This window comes from Cherax quadricarinatus, chromosome 22, assembly GCF_038502225.1.
Source record: "Cherax quadricarinatus isolate ZL_2023a chromosome 22, ASM3850222v1, whole genome shotgun sequence".
In the NCBI taxonomy this organism is placed as follows: domain Eukaryota; kingdom Metazoa; phylum Arthropoda; class Malacostraca; order Decapoda; family Parastacidae; genus Cherax; species Cherax quadricarinatus.
This window is the reverse complement of record NC_091313.1, coordinates 30082797-30108100: the sequence shown is the minus strand read 5'-3', so window position 1 is coordinate 30108100 and position 25304 is coordinate 30082797. Positions and strand designations below refer to the sequence as shown.

Genomic DNA, 25304 nt, shown 5'->3' with positions numbered 1-25304 from the left:
GCGCTAAGGATGTGGCCTGGGAGCCAAAGGGGCGCTGAGGATGTGGCCTGGGAGCCAAGGGGGCGCTAAGGATGTGGCCTGGGAGCCAAGGGGGCGCTAAGGATGTGGCCTGGGAGCCAAGGGGGCGCTAAGGATGTGGCCTGGGAGCCAAGGGGACGCTAAGGATGTGGCCTGGGAGCCAAGGGGACGCTAAGGATGTGGCCTGGGAGCCAAGGGGGCGCTAAGGATGTGGCTTGAGAGCCAATGGGGCGCTAAGGATGTGGCCTGGAAGCCAAGGGGACACTAAGGATGTGGCCTGGGAGCCAAGGGGGAGCTAAGGATGTGGCTTGAGAGCCAATGGGGCGCTAAGGATGTGGCTTGGGAGCCAAGGGGGCGGCAGCCTGAAAAAAAATTGGGAACCACTGGCCTATAGGGATGGGGGGGGGGCGGGTTATTAAGTTTACGAAACTAAAACCAAAGCCCATTCAGTGTTCTATAAATCTATCCAACAAAAAATCTGTAACAAGTCTGGCAATTTTTCTTATTTCATTTGTTAGGTTTTAAATATTATCATGTGTAAAAGAAAAAGATAAAACTTGCTTTTAATGTTCATTTTCCGACTTTTCAGGAAGATTAGGAACGTTTTAAGAACATAAGAAAGAAGGAACACTGCAACAGGCCTACTGACCCACGCGGAGCAGGTCCATGTTCCCCCCACCCGGATTAGCTCAATGACACACCCAGTCTGGTCACCTCCACTCAAGGAAGGAGCACGGCACCAGACCCAGCAGCACAAGCTAGTCAGGTCCAACTCACACCCACCCACACTCACTCATGTATTTATCTAACCTATTTTTAAAACTACACAACGTTTTAGCCTGAATAACTGTACTCGGGAGTTTGTTCCACTCATCCATGACTCTATTACTAAACCAGTGCTTTCCTATATCCTTCCTGAATCTAAATTTTTCCAACTTGAAACCATTGCTGCAAGTCCTGTCTTGGCTGGAAATTTTCAGCACGCTATTTACATCCCCTTTATTTATTCCTGTTTTCCATTTATACACCTCGATCATATTCCCCCTAATTCTACGCCTTTCGAGAGAGTGCAGATTCAGGGCCCTTAGTCTATCCTCATATGGAAGATTTCTGATACATGGGATCATCTTTGTCATCCTCCTCTGTACGATTTCCAGAGCATTTATATCCATTCTGTAATACAGTGACCAGAACTGAGCAGCATAGTCTAAATGAGGCCTAACCAAAGATATATAGAGTTGAAGAACAATCTGAGGACTTCTATTATTTATACTTCTAGATATGAAGCAAAGAATTCTGTTAGCTTTATTGCGAACACTAATGCACTGTTGTCTTGGTTTTAGATTACTGCTAACCAGAACTCCTAAATCCTTTTCGCAATCAGTATTATTAAGATCTACATTATTTAGTTTATATGTGGCATGGTTATTTAACTGTCCAACATTTAGAACTTTGCATTTGTCAATATTAAATTGCATCTGCCACTTCTCCGACCATTGCATCAGTCTATTCAAATCATCCTGGAGTGTTCTAGTGTCCTCATTAGAATGAATTGGACGGCCTATTTTAGTGTCATCAGCAAATTTGCTTATGTCTCTATTTATTCCCTCATGTATGTCGTTTATGTAAATTGTGAACAAAAATCGCCCCAACACTGACCCCTGAGGAACACCGCTCGTGACGTGCCCCCATTCTGATTTCTCCCCATTTATGCAAACTCTCTGCTGCCTATTTGTCAGCCATGCCTCTACCCAGGAAAAAATTTCTCCTCCTATTCCTATTTCCGACGCAATGAATTTTTAACCACCATATACATATAAATAAAATGTAGATCTACATTCGCTCGTGTAGCGCTCAAAACATTTATCTATTTTTTTTTTCACATTTGAAAGCATGTAAAATAAAATTTAGATCTACGTTTGGAGCGCTACGCGAGTGAACGTAGATCTACATTTGGACAGTTTAAGGGTTAAAGATGCCTGAGTAATATTAAGAAACTCTGAAATCTGCAGCACATCATGCATGGTGTGAGGATGTGTTATTTGAGTGTACATGGTGTGCAGGTTATGCCTAGTAAATGTATTATCGTGTGTTAGTGATAACTGGCAGATGTAGCAAGGTGTGTACAGTGTTTTTAGGTACGTGGCAAGATGGCTCTTACTTCCTCTCATCAGTCCTTTCATATTTCCCCTTCATCTTGCCAAATACGCTCATTATTCCCTACACATTTCCCTTCATTCTTTCCCTAAACACTCATTATTCCCTATACACTTTCCCTCCTGCCCTAGACACCCTCCAACTCTCCGTGTCGGAGACTTGCACAGATATTTCCCCAGAGTGAACACAAGCAGCGTCGGCAGTAACTCACCAGGGTGCTGCACCTCACCACCTACCCTCCACCCCTCCATTACCCCTCCATCTTCCACGTCTCTTATCTACTCCGCCTCCCCATCACCTTAATCACTTCTCCATTTTTCCCAAACCTTCCTTTCATCTTTCGCTACCTCTTTACCTCTCCTTCACCTGCCCACCCTTCTTCACCTACCCTTTACCCCCACCACCTACCCACTTCCTCTCCACATTCCCCACCATAACCACACCTGGGTGAACAGGTAGGGTAGGTCCTTCCCCGCCGCCAGTTCTCTTGCCTCCTTCAACCACATCTAAACCCATCTCCCTCCTCCCTTTCCTCCATCTTTCCCTCTCTCTTTCTCTCCCTCTCTCCCTTACTTCCCTCTCTCCCTTCTCTCCCTCTCTCTCCCCTAAAGGATACCTGAAGAATTTTGGGGGATCAGTGCCCCCGTGGTCGGGTGGCAGATCAGGCCTCCTGGTGGGTCTAACGCCTGATCAACCAGGCTGTTACTCTCCGTCTATACCCCAACTCTTTCACACCATATTTTTTCCATCTGTCTCAGCTGCCCATTTCTCCAGTTCCCCTCCCCCACCTGCCTCATTTATTTCTTAGTTACCCCCACCTTCCTCCTCCCCCCCCCCGTCCTTACAGACTCCACCTCACGCCACTCCAGGAAGAATGATGGTACGAAAACTGCTGGTAAGTTATGGTCAGGTAGAGTGAGGTGGGGGAGGTAGGGTGGAGATGAGGCAGGTGGGGAGAGGGAGAGCAGGTAAGGGGAAAAACACAGGGCAAGTGTAAGCGAAGCTAGGGAAGCAAGTGACAGCTTAAGTAAAACTATTGTAAAGGATCGTGAAGAACAGTAATAATCGGTGCTGGCTCCAGCACCTTCGTGTGTTAGTGTGACTTGTAAATGGTCCAAGTCGGACAGAAACATTGTCATAAGCTTCTCTCTCCTATGTGCCGGTTGTGTTTAACATAAACAACTAGTAAAGGATCAGAAAGAACATTAATAAGCAGCAATGAATCAAGAACCACAGCTGTTGTGATTGTTCAATGATGAAATCTCATAAAAAAATCTTGAGTTTCTTTGCTGTAGGAGACACACACACACACACACACCAGCGAAAAGGCGGAACCAGGAGCTATGACCTGACCAAAATTGGAGAGTAGAAATAAGTATACACACACACACACATATCCAGCGAGCGGAACCTGAGGCGAAGACTGCTGTTTACCTCGCTGGTTCTTCGTAGTCCACAATACGTCGCTATGATCTTGGGATAGTGACTACTACAGACAAACCATACCACGGGCGGGGTTAAAACCCGCGATCAGAGAGTCTTTAAACTCCAGACCGTCGCGTTAGCCACTGGGCCGTGGTATGGTTTTTTTCCAATCGTGTCATTACGATTTCGTGAGTCATACTACAGACAAGCAGTAAGTTTTACAGAGTTCGACAGGGCGTCGTGGATGTTTAACCTCACTCTTTATCCCTAAGCTCACGTAATTTTTCTGTATCTTCTACTGAAGTGACTCTCATACTTGTTTTTGTTTGTCATCCGAAAAAAGATGATACGAAACTATGGTTAACCTTTTTATTTATGTATACTATGAAGGTTTGAGAAATAGAAAATGAATTAGGTCGGTACCCTGAGGTAGTGAACTTCTTACTTAGCTAAGACTTAATATTGTTTTGCTTGCTGTCACTTTTTTTTATGAGCTATTATGCCAATGCTGAATTTGTTAAATGCCTTGGCAAGATCCGTGTTGATACAAATCAGAGTTTTGCTGCTCATGTTGACTTGGGTTGTGCAATCCATGTTATTCCATAAAATCGGCAAGTTGGCATCTCAACAACTTTTTAAAGGCGTGTGATGTTCGTGCAGCTGGTCTAAATTTTTTTTTCTTCTTTTTTTTGATGGTCTGCTATATCCTTTGTGAAGATCTATGTCAGCACCTCACGGATTCTTCTCCAAAAGAAAAAATACCGAGTACATGTGCTAACTGAATTACCTGTCTGAGACATAATGAAGTGAAATGGAGAAGGAAGTCCGAGAGCAAACACAGGTGGAAGACTGCTCACTTTAAAGTATGGGTAAGAGAGCTTTCTTTACAAGGTAAGGACTGGGAAGGAGGTGATCTGGAGTTCATCTGGAGTGAGTTCCGGGGGTCAACGCCCCCGCGGCCCGGTCTGTGACCAGGCCTCCTTAGGTCAGTGTCCCAGGATGCGACCCACACCAGTCGACTAACACCCAGGTACCCATTTTACTGATGGGGAACATAGACAACAGGTGGAAAGAAACACGTCCAATGTTTCTACTCTGGCTGGGAATCGAACCCAGGCCCTCATCGTGTGAAGCGAGAGCGTTAACCACCAGGCCACCAGAGTGAGGGAAGATACCTAGAGGGAAACTTAAATTAATGGGTATACGAGGGAAGAAAATTTTCAACAAAAAGGACGAGGGGAAAGTAAAAACTTCCCAGAAATTATAATTACATTTTTGTGTGAGAGTCATTCAGCGTGAGGAACATTGCAGGCTTGAGCCTCTGTCTGGTAATGGCGGGGCAGCCTCTAACACACCGTGAGGGAGGTGCGGACCTACCTGCGGCCCGAGCCTCCTTGCAGGCTTCATACATGTCCACCTTGATCTCCGGGTTGTCGTCAGCTATGGTCTCTCCCACGGTGACGAAGCGGTCCACAGCCACGTTCACAGCCTGCCCCACCCGGCAGAGGGCTCGCGCCGTTTTGTCGCATCCTGCCCCGCCCCGCTCCCCTGGGGACGTCACCAGCGTGCTGATCTGCGGGTGGGGAGAAAAAGTGTTAGTGGGGAGGATACATAATCCTATTATATTCATGGGGAGGTACTAAACACGTAGAGGTCATGCAGGGTATGCGGTATGGGAGGTAATTAAGAATGGCCCAAGGAAAAGGGTAGCTCCAGTTTCATGAACCAAGAGCCAGTCACCGGCATTAGAGTACTGATTTTCCTTGAAGATTCTGGGAAACTTTGTGAGAGAGAGAGAGAGAGAAAGAGAGAGAGAGAGAGAGAGAGAGAGAGAGAGAGAGAGAGAGAATGCGTGTGTGTATGTGTGTGTGTGTGTGTGTGTGTGTGTATGTATGTGTGTGTGTGTACTCACTTAGTTGTGGTTGCCGGGGTCGATTCATAGTGTGTGTGTGTGTGTGTGTGTGTGTGTGTGTGTGTGTGTGTGTGTGTGTGTATGTGTGTATGTGTGTATGTGTGTATGTGTGTGTGTGTGTGTGTGTGTGTGTGTGTGTGTGTGTGTGTGTGTGTGTGTGTGTGTGTGTGGTGTGTGTGTGTGTGTGTTAGTTACCATTTTGTCTTAGGCACATGTCGATTAGACACTAGGCCTGTTGTATATGCGTGTGCGGGCGCGCGTGCGGGCGTGTGTGTACTCACCTAGTTGTACTCACCTAGTTGAGGTTGCGGGGGTCGAGTCCGAGCTCCTGGCCCCGTCTCTTCACTGATCGCTACTAGGTCACTCTCCCTGAGCCGTGAGCTTTATCATACCTCTGCTTAAAGCTATGTATGGATCCTGCCTCCACTACATCGCTTCCCAAACTATTCCAATTACTGACTACTCTGTGGCTGAAGAAATACTTCCTAACATCCCTGTGATTCATCTGTGTCTTCAACTTCCAACTGTGTCCCCTAGTTACTGCGTCCAATCTCTGAAACATCCTGTCTTTGTCCACCTTGTCAATTCCTCTCAGTATTTTGTATGTCGTTATCATGTCCGCCCTATCTCTCCTGTCCTCCAGTGTCGTCAGGTTGATTTCCCTTAACCTCTCCTCGTAGGACATACCTCTTAGCTCTGGGACTAGTCTTTTTGCAAACCTTTGCACATTCTCTAGTTTCTTTACGTGCTTGGCTAGGTGTAGGTTCCAAACTGGTGCCACATACTCCAATATGGGCCTAACGTACACGGTGTACAGGGTCCTGAACGATTCCTTATTAAGATGTCGGAATGCTGTTCTGAGGTTTGCTAGGCGCCCATATGCTGCAGCAGTTATTTGGTTGATGTGCGCTTCAGGAGATGCGCCTGGTGTTATACTCACCCCAAGATCTTTTTCCTTGAGTGAGGTTTGTAGTCTCTGGCCCTCTTGACTGTACTCCGTCTGCGGTCTTCTTTGCCCTTCCGCAATCTTCATGACTTTGCACTTGGTGGGATTGAACTCCAGGAGCCAATTGCTGGACCAGGTCTGCAGCCTGTCCAGATCCCTTTGTAGTTCTGCCTGGTCTTCGATCGAGTGAATTCTTCTCATCAACTTCACATCATCTGCAAACAGGGACACCTCAGAGTCTATTCCTTCCGTCATGTCGTTCACAAATACCAGAAACAGCACTGGTCCTAGGACTGACCCCTGTGGGACCCCGCTGGTCACACGTGCCCACTCTGACACCTCGCCACGTACCATGACTCGCTGCTGTCTTCCTGACATGTATTCCCTGATCCATTGTAGTGCCTTCCCTGTTATCCCTGCTTGGTCCTCCAGTTTTTGCACCAATCTCTTGTGTGGAACTGTGTCAAACGCCTTCTTGCAGTCCAAGAATATGCAATCCACCCACCCCTCTCTCTCTTGTCTTACTGCTGTCACCATGTCATAGAACTCCAGTAGGTTTGTGACACAGGATTTCCCGTCCCTGAAACCATGTTGGCTGCTTTTGATGAGATCATTCCTTTCTATGTGTTCCACCACTCTTCTCCTGATAATCTTCTCCATGATTTTGCATACTATACATGTCAGTGACATTGGTCTGTAGTTTAATGCTTCATGTCTGTCTCCTTTTTTAAAGATTGGGACTACATTTGCTGTCTTCCATGCCTCAGGCAATCTCCCTGTTTCGATAGATGTATTGAATATTGTTGTTAGGGGTACACATAGCGCCTCTGCTCCCTCTCTCAATACCCATGGGGAGATGTTATCTGGCCCCATTGCCTTTGAGGTATCTAGCTCACTCAGAAGCCTCTTCACTTCTTCCTCGGTTGTGTGTGTGTGTGTGTGTGTGTGTGTGTGTGTGTGTGTGTGTGTGTGTGTGTGTGTACTCACCTAGTTGTACTCACCTAGTTGAGGTTGCAGGGGTCGGGTCCGAACTCCTGGCCCCGCCTCTTCACTGATCGCTACTAGGTCACTCTCCCTGAGCCGTGAGCTTTATCATACCTCTGCTTAAAGCTATGTATGGATCCTGCCTCCACTACATCGCTTCCCAAACTATTCCACTTACTGACTACTCTGTGGCTGAAGAAATACTTCCTAGCATCCCTGTGATTCATCTGTGTCTTCAACTTCCAACTGTGTCCCCTTGTTACTGTGTCCAATCTCTGGAACATCCTGTCTTTGTCCACCTTGTCAATTCCTCTCAGCATTTTGTATGTAGTTATCATGTCCCCCCTATCTCTCCTGTCCTCCAGTGTCGTCAGGTTGATTTCCCTTAACCTCTCCTCGAAGGACATACCTCTTAGCTCTGGGACTAGTCTTGTTGCAAACCTTTGCACTTTCTCTAGTTTCTTTACGTGCTTGGCTAGGTGTGGCTTCCAAACTGGTGCCGCATACTCCAATATGGGCCTAACGTACACGGTGTACAGGGTCCTGAATGATTCCTTATTAAGATGTCGGAATGCTGTTCTGAGGTTTGCTAGCGCCCATATGCTGCAGCAGTTATTTGGTTGATGTGCGCTTCAGGAGATGTGCCTAATGTTATACTCACCCCAAGATCTTTTTCCTTGAGTGAGGTTTGTAGTCTCTGACCCCCTAGACTGTACTCCGTCTGCGGTCTTCTTTGCCCTTCCACAATCTTCATGACTTTGCACTTGGTGGGATTGAACTCCATGAGCCAATTGCTGGACCAGGTCTGCAGCCTGTCCAGATCCCTTTGTAGTTCTGCCTGGTCTTCGATCGAGTGAATTCTTCTCATCAACTTCACGTCATCTGCAAACAGGGACACCTCAGAGTCTATTCCTTCCGTCATGTCGTTCACAAATACCAGAAACAGCACTGGTCCTAGGACTGACCCCTGTGGGAACCCGCTGGTCACAGGTGCCCACTCTGACACCTCGCCACGTACCATGACTCGCTGCTGTCTTCCTGACAAGTATTCCCTGATCCATTGTAGTGCCTTCCCTGTTATCCCTGCTTGGTCCTCCAGTTTTTGCACCAATCTCTTGTGTGGAACTGTGTCAAACACCTTCTTGCAGTCCAAGAAAATGCAATCCACCCACCCCTCTCTCTCTTGTCTTACTGCTGTCACCATGTCATAGAACTCCAGCAGGTTTGTGACACAGGATTTCCCGTCCCTGAAACCATGTTGGCTGCTTTTGATGAGATCGTTCCTTTCTAGGTGTTCCACCACGTGCGTGCGTGCGTGTGTGTGTGTGTGTGTGTGTGTGTGTGTGTGTGTGTGTGTGTGTGTGTGTGTGTGTGTGTGTGTGGGTGTCTGTGTGTGTGTGTGTGTGTGTGTGTGTGTGTGTGTGTGTGTGTGTGTGTGTGTGTGTGTGTGTGTGTGTGTGTACTCACCTATTTGTACTCACCTATTTGTGGTTGCAGGGGTCGATTCATAGCTCCTGGCCCCGCCTCTTCACTGATTGCTACTAGGTCCTCTCTCTCCCTGCTCCATGAGCTTTATCATACCTCGCCTTAAAACTATGTATGGTTTCTGCCTCCACTACTTCACTTTCTAGGCTATTCCACGGCTTGACTACTCTATGACTGAAGAAATACTTCCTAATATCCCTTTGATTCATCTGACTCTTCAACTTCCAATTGTGACCTCTTGTGTCTGTGTCCCATCTCTGGAACATCCCGTCTTTGTCCACCTCGTCTATTCCGCGCAGTATTTTATATGTCGTTATCATGTCTCCTCTGACCCTCCTAGCCTCCAGTGTCGTCAGGCCGATTTCCCTCAACCTTTCTTCGTAGGACAATCCCCGTAGCTCTGGCACTAATCTTGTTGCAAACCTTTGCACTTTCTCTAATTTCTTGACGTGCTTGACTAGGTGTGGATTCCAAACTGGTGCTGCATACTCCAGTATGGGCCTGACGTAGATGGTGTACAGAGTCTTAAACGAATCCTTACTGAGGTATCGGAACGCTATCCGTAGGTTTGCCAGGCGCCCGTATGCTGCAGCAGTTATCTGATTTATGTGCGCCTCAGGAGATATGCTCGGTGTTATACTCACCCCCAGATCTTTTTCCTTGAGTGAGGTATGCAGTGTGTGTGTGTGTGTGTGTGTGTGTGTGTGTGTGTGTGTGTGTGTGTGTGTGTGTGTGTGTGTGTGTGTGTAAGCAACACACTGATGATGTACATAATTTGTTTTCACCCAAAAATAGACAGAAGAAGTTCAAGATTTTATCTGGCATTATTAATCCGGAAGGTTAGTTAGTATTCCAGGATAACCCTATTAAGCCATTAGGGATTATTTCCACTAGGGGGTATTAGAGTCCTGTACAAGCCCGGTTGACCCACTCCTGTATCCTGCCCAGCCTATCCCGCCCTGCCCCACCCTACTCTGTGTGTTCCCCTCTTATCTTCCTCCCAGCCCACCCACACGCCAGAGGAAAGGTGGTGATGGTGGGTCGTGACATATCACGCCATCAGGGCTCGAAACCCACCATCCTCTACCCACCCTCCAGTACGTAGTCTCTCTCTCTCTCTCTCTCTCTCTCTCTCTCTCTCTCTCTCTCTCTCTCTCTCTCTCTCTCTCACACACACACACACACACAAATCCGGTCTTTCTATAAAGGAGGAAGGTTAACATGGGCACCATTGTGACCACTAATGCATATTTTTTGCAAACGAGTTTAACACCAGAGTGGTACAGTGGTTAGAGCACTAGTGGACCTGCTAATTTTTGAAACTAGCTTGACTTGGATTATTAATGAATAATAATAATAATAATAATAATAATAATAATAATAATAATAATAATAATAATAATAATAATAATAATAATAATAATAATAATTATTATTGTTATTGTTATTGTTATTATTATTATTATTATTAAAGTATATTAAAAGCTGGATATACACCAATATATATATACATAATACAACTCTGCAGTATAATTTTAAGTACTTGATTACAAATTAATTCAATTTTTTTCTCTCTTATGCATTAGCAATTATTACAATGTTGTGGGGAGCGCTAAGCCCGCAGGGATAATACTGCTCCTGGGAAGGGGGGAGATGATGGGAGGTAACCATGCTCGATTGCAGGTCCATATCCCTGGATCAAGAGCCCCTCACCGGTGTCAAGGAATCTCTCTTAAGAGAGTATCAACATAAAAAATAGGAAGGAGCACTGCAGTAGGCCTACTGGCCCATGCTAGGAACGTCCAGGTAATCTACTGGCCCATGCTAGGCAGGTTCAAGTCACCTACTGGCCCAAGCTAGAGAGTCTAAAGAAATACTGTTTAAAAGATGGATTTTATTCGCTTTCTGTGAGTTTAATCAATTACATTTCCACGCCCCAAGGCTCTATCAGACGCAGGTGTACCATCCAATTAAAAGAGAAGACGCTGGTTTAAGAAAAAATTCCAATATATATATATATATATATATATATATATATATATATATATATATATATATATATATATATATATATATATATAGATATATATATATATATATATATATATATATATAATACCCTCTGTGTCTTTGTTTGTAACGACTTGACAAAGCTTCTGGAGAGCGAAATGTTGCGACATTTAAAATGTCCCATTAAATTACCATTACTCCAGAAAGTCTACTGGGAAGGAGAAACGTCGTTCTGTTGTACAAGTGTCTTACTTATCCTCTACATACCGGTGTTATTTATCCCTCGTTGAGACGTTTGTTTGTGATGCTGTTTCCTGTTTTGCCCTCCCCCCCCCGCTCCCTCCTCTGGACCGGTCCAGTGGTATTGTAGAAGTGAAGGAACAACCGCAGGGGAATGGCTCTCTCGTAGGACATGTGTTATCGTAGAACGTGTGCTGACGGTCCTTGCTACAGTATATAAAATCGATACTGCATCTGTCTCCTGTCTCGACGGAAGATAACACTTTCCAAACGAGGGAGTAGCTTGTTAGAGCGCAGCCAGATTTTCCGATTTGTGTGTGTGTGTTTTTTTTTTTTTTTGCACAGACGCTGGTGCGATTGATGGAGGCTTGGGTCTGAGCACGTATACGGTTCGTGCCGTGGGTGCACACGGCTGCCATCTTCCCTCGCTTCCGCTACAGTGCCATTCGGAACACTATTGCCAATCCCATTTTGCATTTTCCATAACCCGTCACGTCCAGACACTGCAAGTTGGGCACTGCTGAGATCACGCATTTCTGAAAAGGAGTGTACGCCTCGTCGCGGGTGGACTCCTTTTAAATTATATTATTGCAAAAGTAGACCAGCTCCAAACCCGCATGGGTCGTGCAGCCGTCCTCATCAGAAAAAAAGAGGTGGGGCGGCTATTCCAATCTTTGGATCTAATTGTAAGGAACGTTTTGAAGACCTACGCTACTTCATGACATGCAGGCGAGAAAAATTATTGCAGTCTATGCTTGGAAAATACTAGAGAGAGAATGGTTCCAAATCTGCATCTTGCAAGTACTCTGAGAACAATAGGTTCTGCAAAGGGCGTAAAGTACCCTTGCGAAAAATCAGGGAGCGCAACAAGTACACTAAGGGATCACAAGTGTAAAAGGCTCCAGACTTTTCAACACCCTCCTTACTTATATATATATATATATATATATATATATATATATATATATATATATATATATATAAGAGAATCCTGGCTTTTTTTCAAAATGAAACTTAAGGTCTCGAATCAGCATAAATTCCTAATATGCAGAACTGTGGGGACAGCATTAGAGGGCTTGATGCAAACAAGAACTGCTGAATTGATCAGGCCATTCCGCTCGTGTGTTAGACGGCTGATGACCCTTTTCTCTGCAATCCAAACCAGGTAGCCAACAGGTAGCAGGAAGTTAAACGTGCACTGTTGCAGGAGGCCATGCCTTCGGCGTCCCTGGAGAAGTACGCCATATTTTGCATGAGTAGATCAGTTATTGGGCGTCCCTGCAGGAGGAAAGATTTTCGGCGTCTCTGCAGGAGGAAGACAGAAAATGAGGTTTCTGCAGGAGGAAGAAAGACCCTTAGCATCCGCACAGAAGGAAGACAGACCTTAGGGGTTTCTGGAGGAGGAAGAAAGATTCTTAGCGTCCCTGCAGGAGGAAGACAGACCTTAGGCGTCCCTGTAGGAGAAAAACAGACCTTAGGGTTTTCTGCCCTAGGAAGACAGACCTTAGGCGCCCCTACAGGAGACCAGACATACACCGCCGTGATCTCTAGCAGCGAACAACAACAAGACTGACCATAAAGAGGAACTACCAGCACGCTCTTGCTGCTTCTCAGGAAACCTAGACACTTATCCCCTACCAGCAGCACTACTATACCCGCCCAACTATACCCGCATCACCAGCACCACGATACCTGCACCACCAGCACCACGATACCCACACCACCAGCACCACTATACCCACACTACCAGCACCACACCAGAATCACGAGTACTTCTACACGACTACGCTACTGTGTCACTATACCAGTACACCACCGCCTTGCAGACCACGCAGTCATTCCCCAACACCACCACACCGCCTTCAGGACACCACCACCACTACACTAGTAACTACATCATACCAGTACCACCACTACTGCTTCTCCTCGTTCACGACCTTCGCTGTAAGCGCCGTTCGTGTCCATATTTTAAACTTAATTCCAGCCTTCCCAGGTGCCACGACCTTTCAATTTTGCTGAAGGGAAAAAAATTAAATCCGTGCAATTTTAATATCCTTCAGAAAATTCTGCGTCTACCTGCAACCATTTAGGAAATGGCCTCAGTACCTGGCAATCTTCTCAAGACTCGTTAAGGAAGTTCTTTTGCGCCTCGACTTGTATCCACCACCACGTTTTCTCTCTCTCTCTCTCTCTCTCTCTCTCTCTCTCTCTCTCTCTCTCTCTCTCTCTCTCTCTCTCTCTCTCTCTCTCTCTCTCTCTCTCTCTCTCTCTCTCATGTAAAAAGCAGGCCTCACGAGGGAGCCAAACAATCTTGGATAACCAGACAGTTAATGCTTTCAGTATTTCTCAAGCGTTTCTCAACAGAGAACAGATATTATTACATAGACGGTATGTAAAAACCAACCGACAACCAGATGAATAAGACACGTGTGCAACACGTTAAGTATCTCCATAATATAGATCTACCCAAGTGTCGCGCATGTGTAGCGAGCAGGTGACAACACACGCCACGGGCTGCCCGCATCGAGACTACTAAATTCTTGTTCAGTTCGAAGAGTCTTCTCGTCGCTGGGACGGAGTTGTTGACAGAGTGGGGTCGAGGTTGGAGGGGTAGGAGGGATTCCTCGAAGTTAGTGAAGGAACCGAAGTTGGCTTTCACTTCGTTAGGTGGAACTTGATTTACCTCCCATTTCCCCAGACGCTGTTATGACCTCCGTAAGTTTACCGCTCCCAAATAATAATAATAATAATAAGAAGAAGAAGAAGAAGAAGAAGAAGAAGAAGAAAATATGCATGTGATGGCAGGTATTTTCAACAGTATGGAGACACTGTGGAAATGAATGGTATAAAATACCGACACAATGGAAATATAAACACAAATGCAGTATAATGTGATCCTTTATTGACAACGTTTCACCCACACAGTGGGCTTTTTCAAGTCACACACGGATCTACCCGTGTGTGACTTGAAAAAGCCCACTGTGTGGGTGAAACGTTGTCAATAAAGGATCACATTATACTGCATTTGTGTTTATATTTCCAGTATGGAGACACACAAGGTAAAGAGTACAACCTTCATTATGAGGCAACGTATCGCTCATTTATCGTCAGGATACCGCTCTACATGGAGTGATTACCCCGTGTCTTCCAACCACTAAATATAAATGCAATAAAATGCATACAGGCAACTTGAACGACTTTTCTGAAGATTAATGAAATGGAGAAATAGAAGAAAATAAGACAAATACGAATGATGCTTTTAAAAAAAAAATAGTTTTTATGAATCCCGCGAGACTCGTGGAAGAAAATATATTCAGGAGATATGAGAAGATTTTCACAGAAAACAGAGAGCAAGACGGTTATTAAACTTGTCAGGAGTCTGTGACCAGCTGCACCATCTGCTTCACCATCACCATCTGCCCCTGGCCTCCTCCTTCTTCACCACCACCTGCCTCTAGATTACTCCATCACCAAAGCCACCTGACCCTGGCCTCCTCCACCACATGACTCTAGATTATTCAATCACCAAAGCCACCTGCCTCTGGCCTCCTCCTACACCATTGCCTGCATTGGCAACCTAAGTCATTATAACAACCTAAGTCATTGTAACTAGCTGACCTAGCAGTTAAAAAAGGATGACTGGTAAACACTAGGAAGGCGATGGTAGAACCACAAGTGGCCCTCTCGAGACTAATCGGACACAGAGCATGAGGTCTTCAACACACACACACACACACACACACACACACACACACACACACACACACACACACACACACACACACACACACACACACACAGGCAGCCACGGCTCCATTCTTTCAAAACTGGGTTTTCTCTCTTTTCAGTGGAGCCAGAAGTTCATCAGTAATGCTGGAGATGTTGACTGCCGAGGCCGAAGTAAACGCTCGTCCAGTCCTCAGTCAGCGACATACATGAAATGCAGCGTAAAAGTTGTAATGAAGTCATTTTTGTTTTCATTCTGACGGTTCCTTCAGTGGATGAAATGGCGTATTGTGGACAGGTATGAAGACAAAGATGCGAGTTGCAGAAGTAGCTTTTATTGGGGCAACGTTTCGCTCTGTGTAGAGCTTTGACAAGGCTCCACACAAAGCGAAAAGTTGCTTCAACAAAAAAAAAAAATCTTCATCTTCAAACCTTAAATAGGAGTTATTTTTTGTATTAATTTTATCATACTGAAATTTTAAGCAAAAACAAAATCTTATAAGATTGTAGAGAATTTTAAGTAGAATGTAAATCAGAAAAGTAAACTGGAAAACAAGTAAAATTTGTGGGTTTATGGTCATTTAAGCGCCACGGTCAGCGACGTTTTAATTGCGCGTTTTAAAAAACTCTCCTCTCCACCACCAATATCTCTAGTGAACATTAAAATGGTATAAAATACCGACAGGTTGTTAGGTAAGACACATATGCAACAGTTAGGTATCTTTATTATGAAACGTTTCGCCTACACAGTAGGCTTCTTCAGTCAAGTACAGAAAAGTTGATAGAAGCAGAAGATACTTGAAGACGATGTAATCAGTCCATCACCCTTAAAGTTTTGAGGTGGTCAATCCCTGACTACATCGTCTTCAAGTATCTTCTGCTTCTATCAACTTTTCTGTACTTGACTGAAGAAGCCTACTGTGTAGGCGAAACGTTTCATAATAAAGATACCTAACTGTTGCATATGTGTCTTACCTAACAATATCTCTAGTGATAAGTGTAGCTCTTGTCCCTTCAGAGCCAAAGTACTTGAGAAAGTCATACTGAACGACTCTTAAATTAACTTAAAACCGGAGTTGATTCTTAACAAATACAAGGTGAAGATGGGACAGAGAGATCAGAGAAACAGCAGAATCTAGTGTTGAAAATGGTGTATGATACCGACAAGTTGAAGATTAAGACACGTGTGCAACAGTTGGGTATCTTTATCGTTGAAACGTTTCGCCTATACAGTAGACTTCTTCAGTCAAATACAGATGGAGTAACAGTAAGGAAATAAAGATGATGTAATTAGTCCATCAACTCTGGAGAAAAAGTATTTGGGGTGGTCAGTCCCTCAGTCTGGAGAAGAGTTCGACTCCATGGTCTGGAACGATGGGAAACTGCAGCATGAGAACGGTGTCTTAAATACTGATGACAGGCGAAACGTTTCTTCAGTAAAATACCCCACTGTTGCACATGTGTCTTAATCTTCAACACAGCCTACAATGGAAGCAACTTAAAAGGAACCCGAGGAATCGAAAGGATGTAAATGTATTGTGGAAGAGGGAGGGGTTACTTCCCCTCTCCCGTCTGAGGCACATACATGCTGACATATTGACATATCAGAATAGTCTTCAGTACTATTTAATAAATTAGACACATGTGCAACTCTTGGGTATTTTTATTGAGGAAACGTTTCGCCACACAGTGGCTTCATCAGTCCATACAAAGGAGAATCTTGAAGAACAGGAGGAGAATGAGGTAATCAGTCCCTCAGCCTTGAGTCGATGTGGTCAGTCCATCAATCTTGAATAGAATACGGCATATGTGCAGAGAAGTAGATTATATACCGTAGGCAGGAGAGGTGTAGCAGTCGTAGGTGGTGTCACATTTGTTCAATGTGGAAGTAGGTCGTGCCCAAGGGTTAGGCAAGCGAAGAATTCCCAAGTATTAAGATCCCAAGAAGTTGCAGTGTCTGACAGGTTTGTAGATGAATGGTTCAGAGAACCGACACGTTGATAAATTAGACAGAAGTTCAACTCTTGATGGACTGACCATATCGACTCAAGGTTGAGGGACTGAATACATCATTCTACTCCTGATCTTCAAGATTCTCCTTTGTATGTACTGATGAAGCCACTGTGTGGCGAAACGTTTCCTCAGTAAAGATACCCAAGAGTTGCACATGTGTCTAATTTATCAACATGTCGGTTCTATAAACCATTCATCTACGAGTACTATTTAAACAACGAGGCATTCAGAATAATGCATGAGACATACGAGCAATACTGGAGTACACAGCACCAGTATGGAACCCTCACTTCATGTATTGTAAACTGAGAATGCCCAGTGGTGTTCCACAATGTTGGTCCTAGTAACCAAAGTAGATAATAGAAACAAAGATAGATTAAGAGAAATAAACCTCGCGTCACCAAAGAGTTGCGAAGTAGAGACGGGAAAATGTATACGATACCCAGAAACAGTGACAAAATAGATAGAGGTAGACTTTTTGATGTGGGGGGGAACAGAGCGAGAGAAGGCACACAGATAGAGATTAAAACCTCGAATAAGCCTGAGAAATATCAAGAAATGAGAAGGCCTGAGCTTGCTACCACCTGCAGCTCACAAGACTGCCATCCCCACGAGCCCCTTTGGGGCGGGGCAGATGGCAGACCAGAGGCCTAGCTTCTCCCTACGAGCCCCGTGAGGGCGGGGAATGTGGCTAGGCCTGGGGACAGTTTGTCCCAAAGATGAGGGGGTACTTGTACCTCCTCCCATGGGAGACTTAAGTCTCGAGACACTCCCCAGATAGGGAGCCAAGGCCGGGTCACCACTACTTGGAAAAGACCCGGGCCGGGAGAATACCGGAGAATAAAAAAAAAAAAAAAAAAAAAAATCAAGAAATATTTCATTGAGCTGGAAGAGCAAGAACATGTCAGAACAAGATAACGTGGAGGTGAATGCCATACACAGACACAAAATAAGGTACGAGAAGCCTCAAAACATCGATGAACAGCCCCACCACACAAATCATTGATCAGTTGAGGGGGTCCAAGAGATTTAAATCAACACCTGAAGACAACGTGGTGAAAACAACAAGGCTAAACACACTATATTCATTATTTCCCCCCCCCCCCAAAATAAGTAAAGCACTCCCCCGTTTATAACTAACGTATTCTGAATACATACCCACGCACGAGAGCAGAAATATACCTGAAATAGATGCACAATTAAGCAAAATAATGACCTCTGACCTTGCATTTCAGCCAGGGAGAAAAATAGTCGCTTGCAAGAGCCGTTGCACGGCATAGTTCAGGAGCCGGTCATTACCTAATGGTTCCCTAAGCTAAAATATTCACTGCCACCTTTTTTATTTTTCTTCTGCACCTCGACCTCCTCCTCCACCTCCACCTCCACCTCGACCCCTCCTAATAGTACTCCTTTTCTTGAAGTTTATTTTAGATTTTTCTCCTGTTGGGATTAATTTTATTTTCCCTTCTGCACCTCCTTCTCCTCCTCTTTCTTCTCTTCCTCCTACTCGCCCTTCTCCTCCTCTTTCTTCTCTTCCTCCTACTCGTCCTTCTCCTCGTCCTTCTCTCCCTCCTTCTCCTCCTCCTCTTCCACCTCCTCTTCCTCCTCCTCCTCCTCCTCCTCCTCCTCTTCCTTCTCCTCTTCCTCATTACCGCCATCATCATCTTACTCTACTTAATAGACCATCTAATGCTCTGCCTCCTCTTTTTTTTCTGCCTCCTCTTTTTTTCTGCCTCCTTTTATTCTCTCCTTTTACACAGCATTCTTTTCCTCTGTTTTTTTTCTCTGCCTTTTTTCTCTGCCTTCTTTTCTCTGTCTTCTTCTCTCCACCATTTCCTCAACATTCTTTGTCCTCCTGTTTGGCCGTCATCTTTTCAAAGCCTTCGTCTTCTTTTCCCTTTTTCTTGCTATACGTCTTATTTCTTACGCTGCTCACCTCTGAGGCAAAGTAGAGAAAATGAAATGGGAAGAAGAGAAAGAAATAGAGAAAGAATGGAGATGAGGATGTGGGGGAAGAGGCCAGATAATAAGAGGAGGGAAAGAAAGGAAGAGGAGAAAGAGGAAAATGGGGAATAGAAGAGGGGAAGGTATAGCAAAAGGAGAAAGTAAAGAAGACACCAGAACTCTTCTCCTCTTCTTTCGTGATATAACAGAACAGAACGAAAAGGAGGAAGAGGAGGAGGAGGAAGAGGTTCCCGGTATTTTTATTGCCCTACTTGGCGATTCTCTCTCTGTAACATTTACTACTGGGCAAGATACTCTGCTGGCTTATTATACAATACTGGGCAAGATACTCTGCTGGCTTGTTATACAATACTGGGGAAGATACTCTGCTGGCTTGTTATACAATACTGGGCAAGATACTCTACTGGCTTGTTATACAATACTGGGCAAGATACTCTGCTGGCTTGTTATACAATACTGGGCAAGATACTCTACTGGCTTGTTATACAATACTGGGCAAGATACTCTACTGGCTTGTTATACAATACTGGGCAAGATACTCTGCTGGCTTGTTATACAATACTGGGCAAGATACTCTACTGGCTTGTTATACAATACTGGGCAAGATACTCTGCTGGCTTGTTATACAATACTGGGCAAGATACTCTACTGGCTTGTTATACAATACTGGGCAAGATACTCTGCTGGCTTGTTATACAATACTGGGCAAGATACTCTGCTGGCTTGTTATACAATACTGGGCAAGATACTTATTGCGACCCCTGAATGGGTCACACTGTATATAATGTATATTACCTGTTCATATAATTTTATATTGCTTATATTTGCGATATTAGGTAAATCATAAATATATTGCTTTATATTATTATTTGACTTAGTTATATTATTAGGTAGGATGTAACATTTATATATTATTCAGTGCTCATAGTTCGAGTGTTAAATAGCTGATGGCCTTGTCTAACAAGCGTTTTGCTCGCTACGCTGTCGGCTTATCTGTGTTGCTGCGCAGCAGCAGTCCACGGAGAGTCACATAATCAGGGTGGGGTGATCACACCTCACCAGGAGTGAGAGTCGAGCTAGCCTGCGCTAGCTTTTGTCTGTTTGGCATTGCTTCCAACAAGACGTGCCTTTCCAGCTCCCTTGTTGGCCATTGTTGGAACATCGTCTCTGTCGTTTCTTGTTGTTGGTTCTGTGTAACTCTGTTCACAGAACATAGCCTAGACTTAGTGATTTTCGACGATGTACTGAGGTTGTGTGTCGCATTGACACTCTAAAAAACTCAGGTCCTGAGCTGTAGCTTCTGACCTAATTTGTACTGGGATCTGTGTACTGTCACAGTCGGGGATTTTCTAATGCTGAACTTAGATTCAGTAGTATGGGAGTTTTGTGACTTTTGTGGAGGATCTGCTGATGGTCCCTACTTAGTGTCGTTATATTATCTCCTTGTTCCTGATTCTGTGTCACTGTTGCTTGCTATATTGCTGTTCGGCTTATCAGTCGTTTTATTGTTCAAGCAAGCTGTTCTGATTGCCAGGTTGGTCAAGAAGTTAGTTTATGTGAGGACTTTCAGTCAGTCACTGGTTAAGTCTAGTCGAGTCTTGAGACATAGCGAACTACTTAGAGCACTTACACACATACACACAAACTTACTTGTATATATATATATATATATATATATATATATATATATATATATATATATATATATATATATATATATAAATATATATATATATAATATATATATATGTGTGTGTGTGTGTGTGTGTGTGTGTGTGTAGTATTATGTTATTAAATGTTAACAATGTACCAGCCGGTACTTAAAGCCATAAACATGTGATATGTGCCTTCAGCACAATACTACTGTACACGAGAGAAGTGTAGCAACTTGTATCCTATATTATATTCAATTGATTACTATAATTTACTTTGATCTTATACGCCTAGACAACTTTATTGTTATTAATAAACTTATTAAATTTTAATTTCTTTAGTTAGTAGCCTACCAGTTGTAATCCTGAAGCACTATTGAATCTTACTGAATTCTAATGGATAATTGGACCAGGATACTGACTACTTGTTACAAAAACCCAGTAACAGGCTGGATGCTAGAAGGGCAGTCCTTTCTAGTATTCACTTTAGATCTCTAACATTATTAGATATCGCGTTATTTGTAACAATACTCTACTGGCTTGTTATACAATACTGGGTAAGATCCTCTGCTGGCTTGTTATACAGTACTGGGCAAGATACTCTACTGGCTTGTTATACAATACTGGGCAAGATATTCTGCTGGCTTGTTATACTATACTGGGCAAGATACTCAGCTGGCTTATTATACAATACTGGGCAAGATACTCTGCTGGCTTGTTATACAATGCTGGGCAAGATACTCTGCTGGCTTGTTATACATGCTGGGCAAGTTACTTTACTGGCATAATATGCAATTAGATCTCATTATTTTAGCTTTCAGCTTCTCAGGATGCCAATGTTTCACATCATAACCGAGTCTATTTCTTTGTATATTAGACATAAAGTACCGAGAAAAATTCAGCAGTTACTCTTTTATTAGTCGTAGTAAAGACGTGGAATTAGACACATAGGCACCAGGGCATCTTCATTAGAAGAAGTCTTCAAATAAAGATACCCAGGTGTTGCACATGTGTCTGACATGTGGCTAACGCGACGGGCTGGAGTTTTGAGACTATGACCGCGGGTTCAATCCCGGCCGGGGGTATGGTTTGTCTGATTCCTCATTTTGTCAGTACTGTGTACCGAGATGTGCAATCTGTGTACCGAGGTGTGTAATCTGTGTACCGAGGTGTGTAATCTGTGTACCGAGGTGTGCAATCTGTGTACCGAGGTGTGCAATCTGTGTACCGAGGTGTGCAATCTGTGTACCGAGGTTTGTAATCATGATTGTATAAGTCAAAATAAATAGAACAACGAGCTCCCCACACTCCCGTTTTTTTTTCAGTGTTGGTGTTAATTAGCCTCAGAGATTTAATACACATTGGTAACTGTAAATATCACGTTTATTAATAAATGAAAATACTGAAGATGATATACAGTAGAATATAATAACATTCTGTGTAAGTTAAATACTGGAGGAAGAATGTGAGTCACTGTTTACTTTCTAAATATTAATTCTGTTCTGTAGGTTTGCAGTCTCCTTCATGTCTGCGGTGTTTCCTCAATAAATGTATTTAAAATTGGTAAATTAAACTTTCTATAGCCAGTTAGTGTGTATAAATACATTAATGTCACTTTTCTAATTGAGGATGTGAAGGTATGCTCGGCCCTGGTACCTTCCTAATTAGTGTTTATTGTGGTGGTGTAAACTAATTATCTGGGGTAGAAATTTTGTGCTAATTGCTACTCTTTGGTTATATTGATATTATTATTATTAGCTTCTTTGCTGAGAGTATACGAATTACTAGATGGATATAACCTTGCGGAATTCAGTATAAATTCTGAGCCTTGACGTCTGTGATAGTACAAAACTTCTGTTATTTTCTTTCTAGATTTGCAGCACTGTCTGGGTCCTCAGTCTGAGATAAGACCTTTGCTTTTATCCTCTTATTACCAAATTCAATACTGGTGCAGGAGCTTTCACAAACCTTTTCTTCTAGTTTCTCAAGAAGTTGTATCATATATGTGTGTTTATACCTATATATATATATATATATATATATATATATATATATATATATATATATATATATATATATATATATATATATATATATATGTCGTTTTTCTATATAACTCAGAAGGGAGGCACTAAAATAAATGACTCACTGACGCTCATGTCATCAAAGGTGTCAGGAAGATAATTACAAAGCGACTGGAAGAGTCCCTGGAGACTCAGTACCATCACACAGCACCGGCGGTGTGCATGTACGAATAACAAGATTGATGACGACTTGATAAACTTTTGCTCTTCTAATGTATGGATGTTATAAGACTTCTCGGTGAGCAATATTTTAAGTTAACTTTACGTACAATATTCGAAACTTAGCCATTGTAACAGAACGTAAATAAATCTAAATGCCTATCATATACATACATACTTATATATGGACAAGCACCTAAAGTCAGTTCCTGACCAGCCGGGCTGTGGCTCGTACGTTGGTTTGCGTGCAGCCAGCAGCAACAGCCTGGTTGATCAGGCTCTGATCCACCAGTAGGCCTGGTCACAGACCGGGCCGCGGGGGCGTTGACCCCCGGAACTCTCTCCAGGTAAACTCCAGGTATGCAATAAGATCACAGTAAACAGGTGATTTCAGAATATGCAAAACAACCACTCTGAAAGAATAGAGAAATTCCAAGCGCTTTCGTGACTACTCACATTATCAAGGAACTATGAAAGTAAAGCATCCAAGGAAGCTATATAAGGGGTCTGGCCAGCACCTCACTATCAGATCCCACAACGGTTAAACACCTGACGCGCGCCGACCCAACTTGGATAGGTCCTTTGCACAACTCACCCCACAAACTATTCTACCCAAGAAAATTTAAAAATTATTATTTGTCCAGTGTATTATTAAATTCTTCCCAAATTCTATTAATTATAAATGGATCTAATTTATATAAACCAAAGGAAATATTCATATTATTGTCAAAACTGCTTTTTATGAAACAAGATTCAATTATATTCCTGTCGACCATGGACTTGCTTGATACTACTTTCTCAACTTTTTGAAAATCAGTTGGATGGTTAAAATCTCTTACATGAATAAATAGAGCATTGGAATCTTGTCCAGTTCTAATGATATATTTATGTTGTTTTAATCTTAGTTCGAGATTTTTACCAGTTTGACCGTAATAAACTTTATCGCAAATTTTACAAGGAATCTTATAGACACATCCTTCAGCATTTTGGGGGGAATTCTTTATCAAAAGTTTTTTTACTGTATCAAGATTTTTGAATACAACTTTAATATTAAAAGTCTTAAGAAGAGAAGGCATATCAACCAAGTTTTCATGGTAAGGGAGAACCAACATATTTTTAGTTGAATAAGGCTGGTTGTCCCTTTTTGGATTGTAAAAAGTATTTCTAGCAACTTTAAAAAATTTATCAATTACATTTCTTGGGTATTTTAAATCATTACCAATTTCATAAATTTTGGATATTTCCTAATCTATGAACTCAGGACTACAAATTCGTAAAGCTCTCAAAAACATTGATGAGAAAACAGACAGTTTGACTCTATCTTGATGCGAGGAATAATAGTGGACATAGGAACAGTTATTTGTAGGTTTTCTGTAAATTTTAAATTTGAATTCATTATTACCCTTAATAATTAAAACAGCAGTGTTGTTATTGCTTAAATACAAACACACACACACACACATATATATATATATATATATATATATATATATATATATATATATATATATATATATATATATATATATAAACCTGGGATGCTTAAATGTGCGTGGATGTAGTGCGGATGACAAGAAACAGATGATTGCTGATGTTATGAATGAAAAGAAGTTGGATGTCCTGGCTCTAAGCGAAACAAAGCTGAAGGGGGTAGGAGAGTTTCAGTGGGGGGAAATAAATGGGATTAAATCTGGAGTATCTGAGAGAGTTAGAGCAAAGGAAGGTGTAGCAGTAATGTTAAATGATCAGTTATGGAAGGAGAAAAGAGAATATGAATGTGTAAATTCAAGAATTATGTGGATTAAAGTAAAGGTTGGATGCGAGAAGTGGGTCATAATAAGCGTGTATGCACCTGGAGAAGAGAGGAATGCAGAGGAGAGAAAGAGATTTTGGGAGATGTTAAGTGAATGTATAGGAGCCTTTGAACCAAGTGAGAGAGTAATTGTGGTAGGGGACCTGAATGCTAAAGTAGGAGAAACTTTTAGAGAGGGTGTGGTAGGTAAGTTTGGGGTGCCAGGTGTAAATGATAATGGGAGCCCTTTGATTGAACTTTGTATAGAAAGGGGTTTAGTTATAGGTAATACATATTTTAAGAAAAAGAGGATAAATAAGTATACACGATATGATGTAGGGCGAAATGACAGTAGTTTGTTGGATTATGTATTGGTAGATAAAAGACTGTTGAGTAGACTTCAGGATGTACATGTTTATAGAGGGGCCACAGATATATCAGATCACTTTCTAGTTGTAGCTACACTGAGAGTAAAAGGTAGATGGGATACAAGGAGAATAGAAGCATCAGGGAAGAGAGAGGTGAAGGTTTATAAACTAAAAGAGGAGGCAGTTAGGGTAAGATATAAACAGCTATTGGAGGATAGATGGGCTAATGAGAGCATAGGCAATGGGGTCGAAGAGGTATGGGGTAGGTTTAAAAATGTAGTGTTAGAGTGTTCAGCAGAAGTTTGTGGTTACAGGAAAGTGGGTGCAGGAGGGAAGAGGAGCGATTGGTGGAATGATGATGTAAAGAG

General features: G+C 43.0%; 1 protein-coding gene across 6 annotated transcripts in view; it reads right to left on the bottom strand.

Annotated features, from left to right (window-relative positions):
* alpha-Catr (alpha-catenin related) overlaps positions 1-25304 on the bottom strand; it is a 375248-nt gene that overhangs the window by 109437 nt on the left and 240507 nt on the right. For all 6 annotated transcript variants that reach the window (XM_053778134.2, XM_053778135.2, XM_070087621.1 and 3 more), the window contains exon 2: positions 4978-5173. In XM_053778134.2, coding sequence (XP_053634109.1) covers positions 4978-5173 — 196 coding nt within the window. The remainder of the gene's footprint in view (positions 1-4977; positions 5174-25304) is intronic.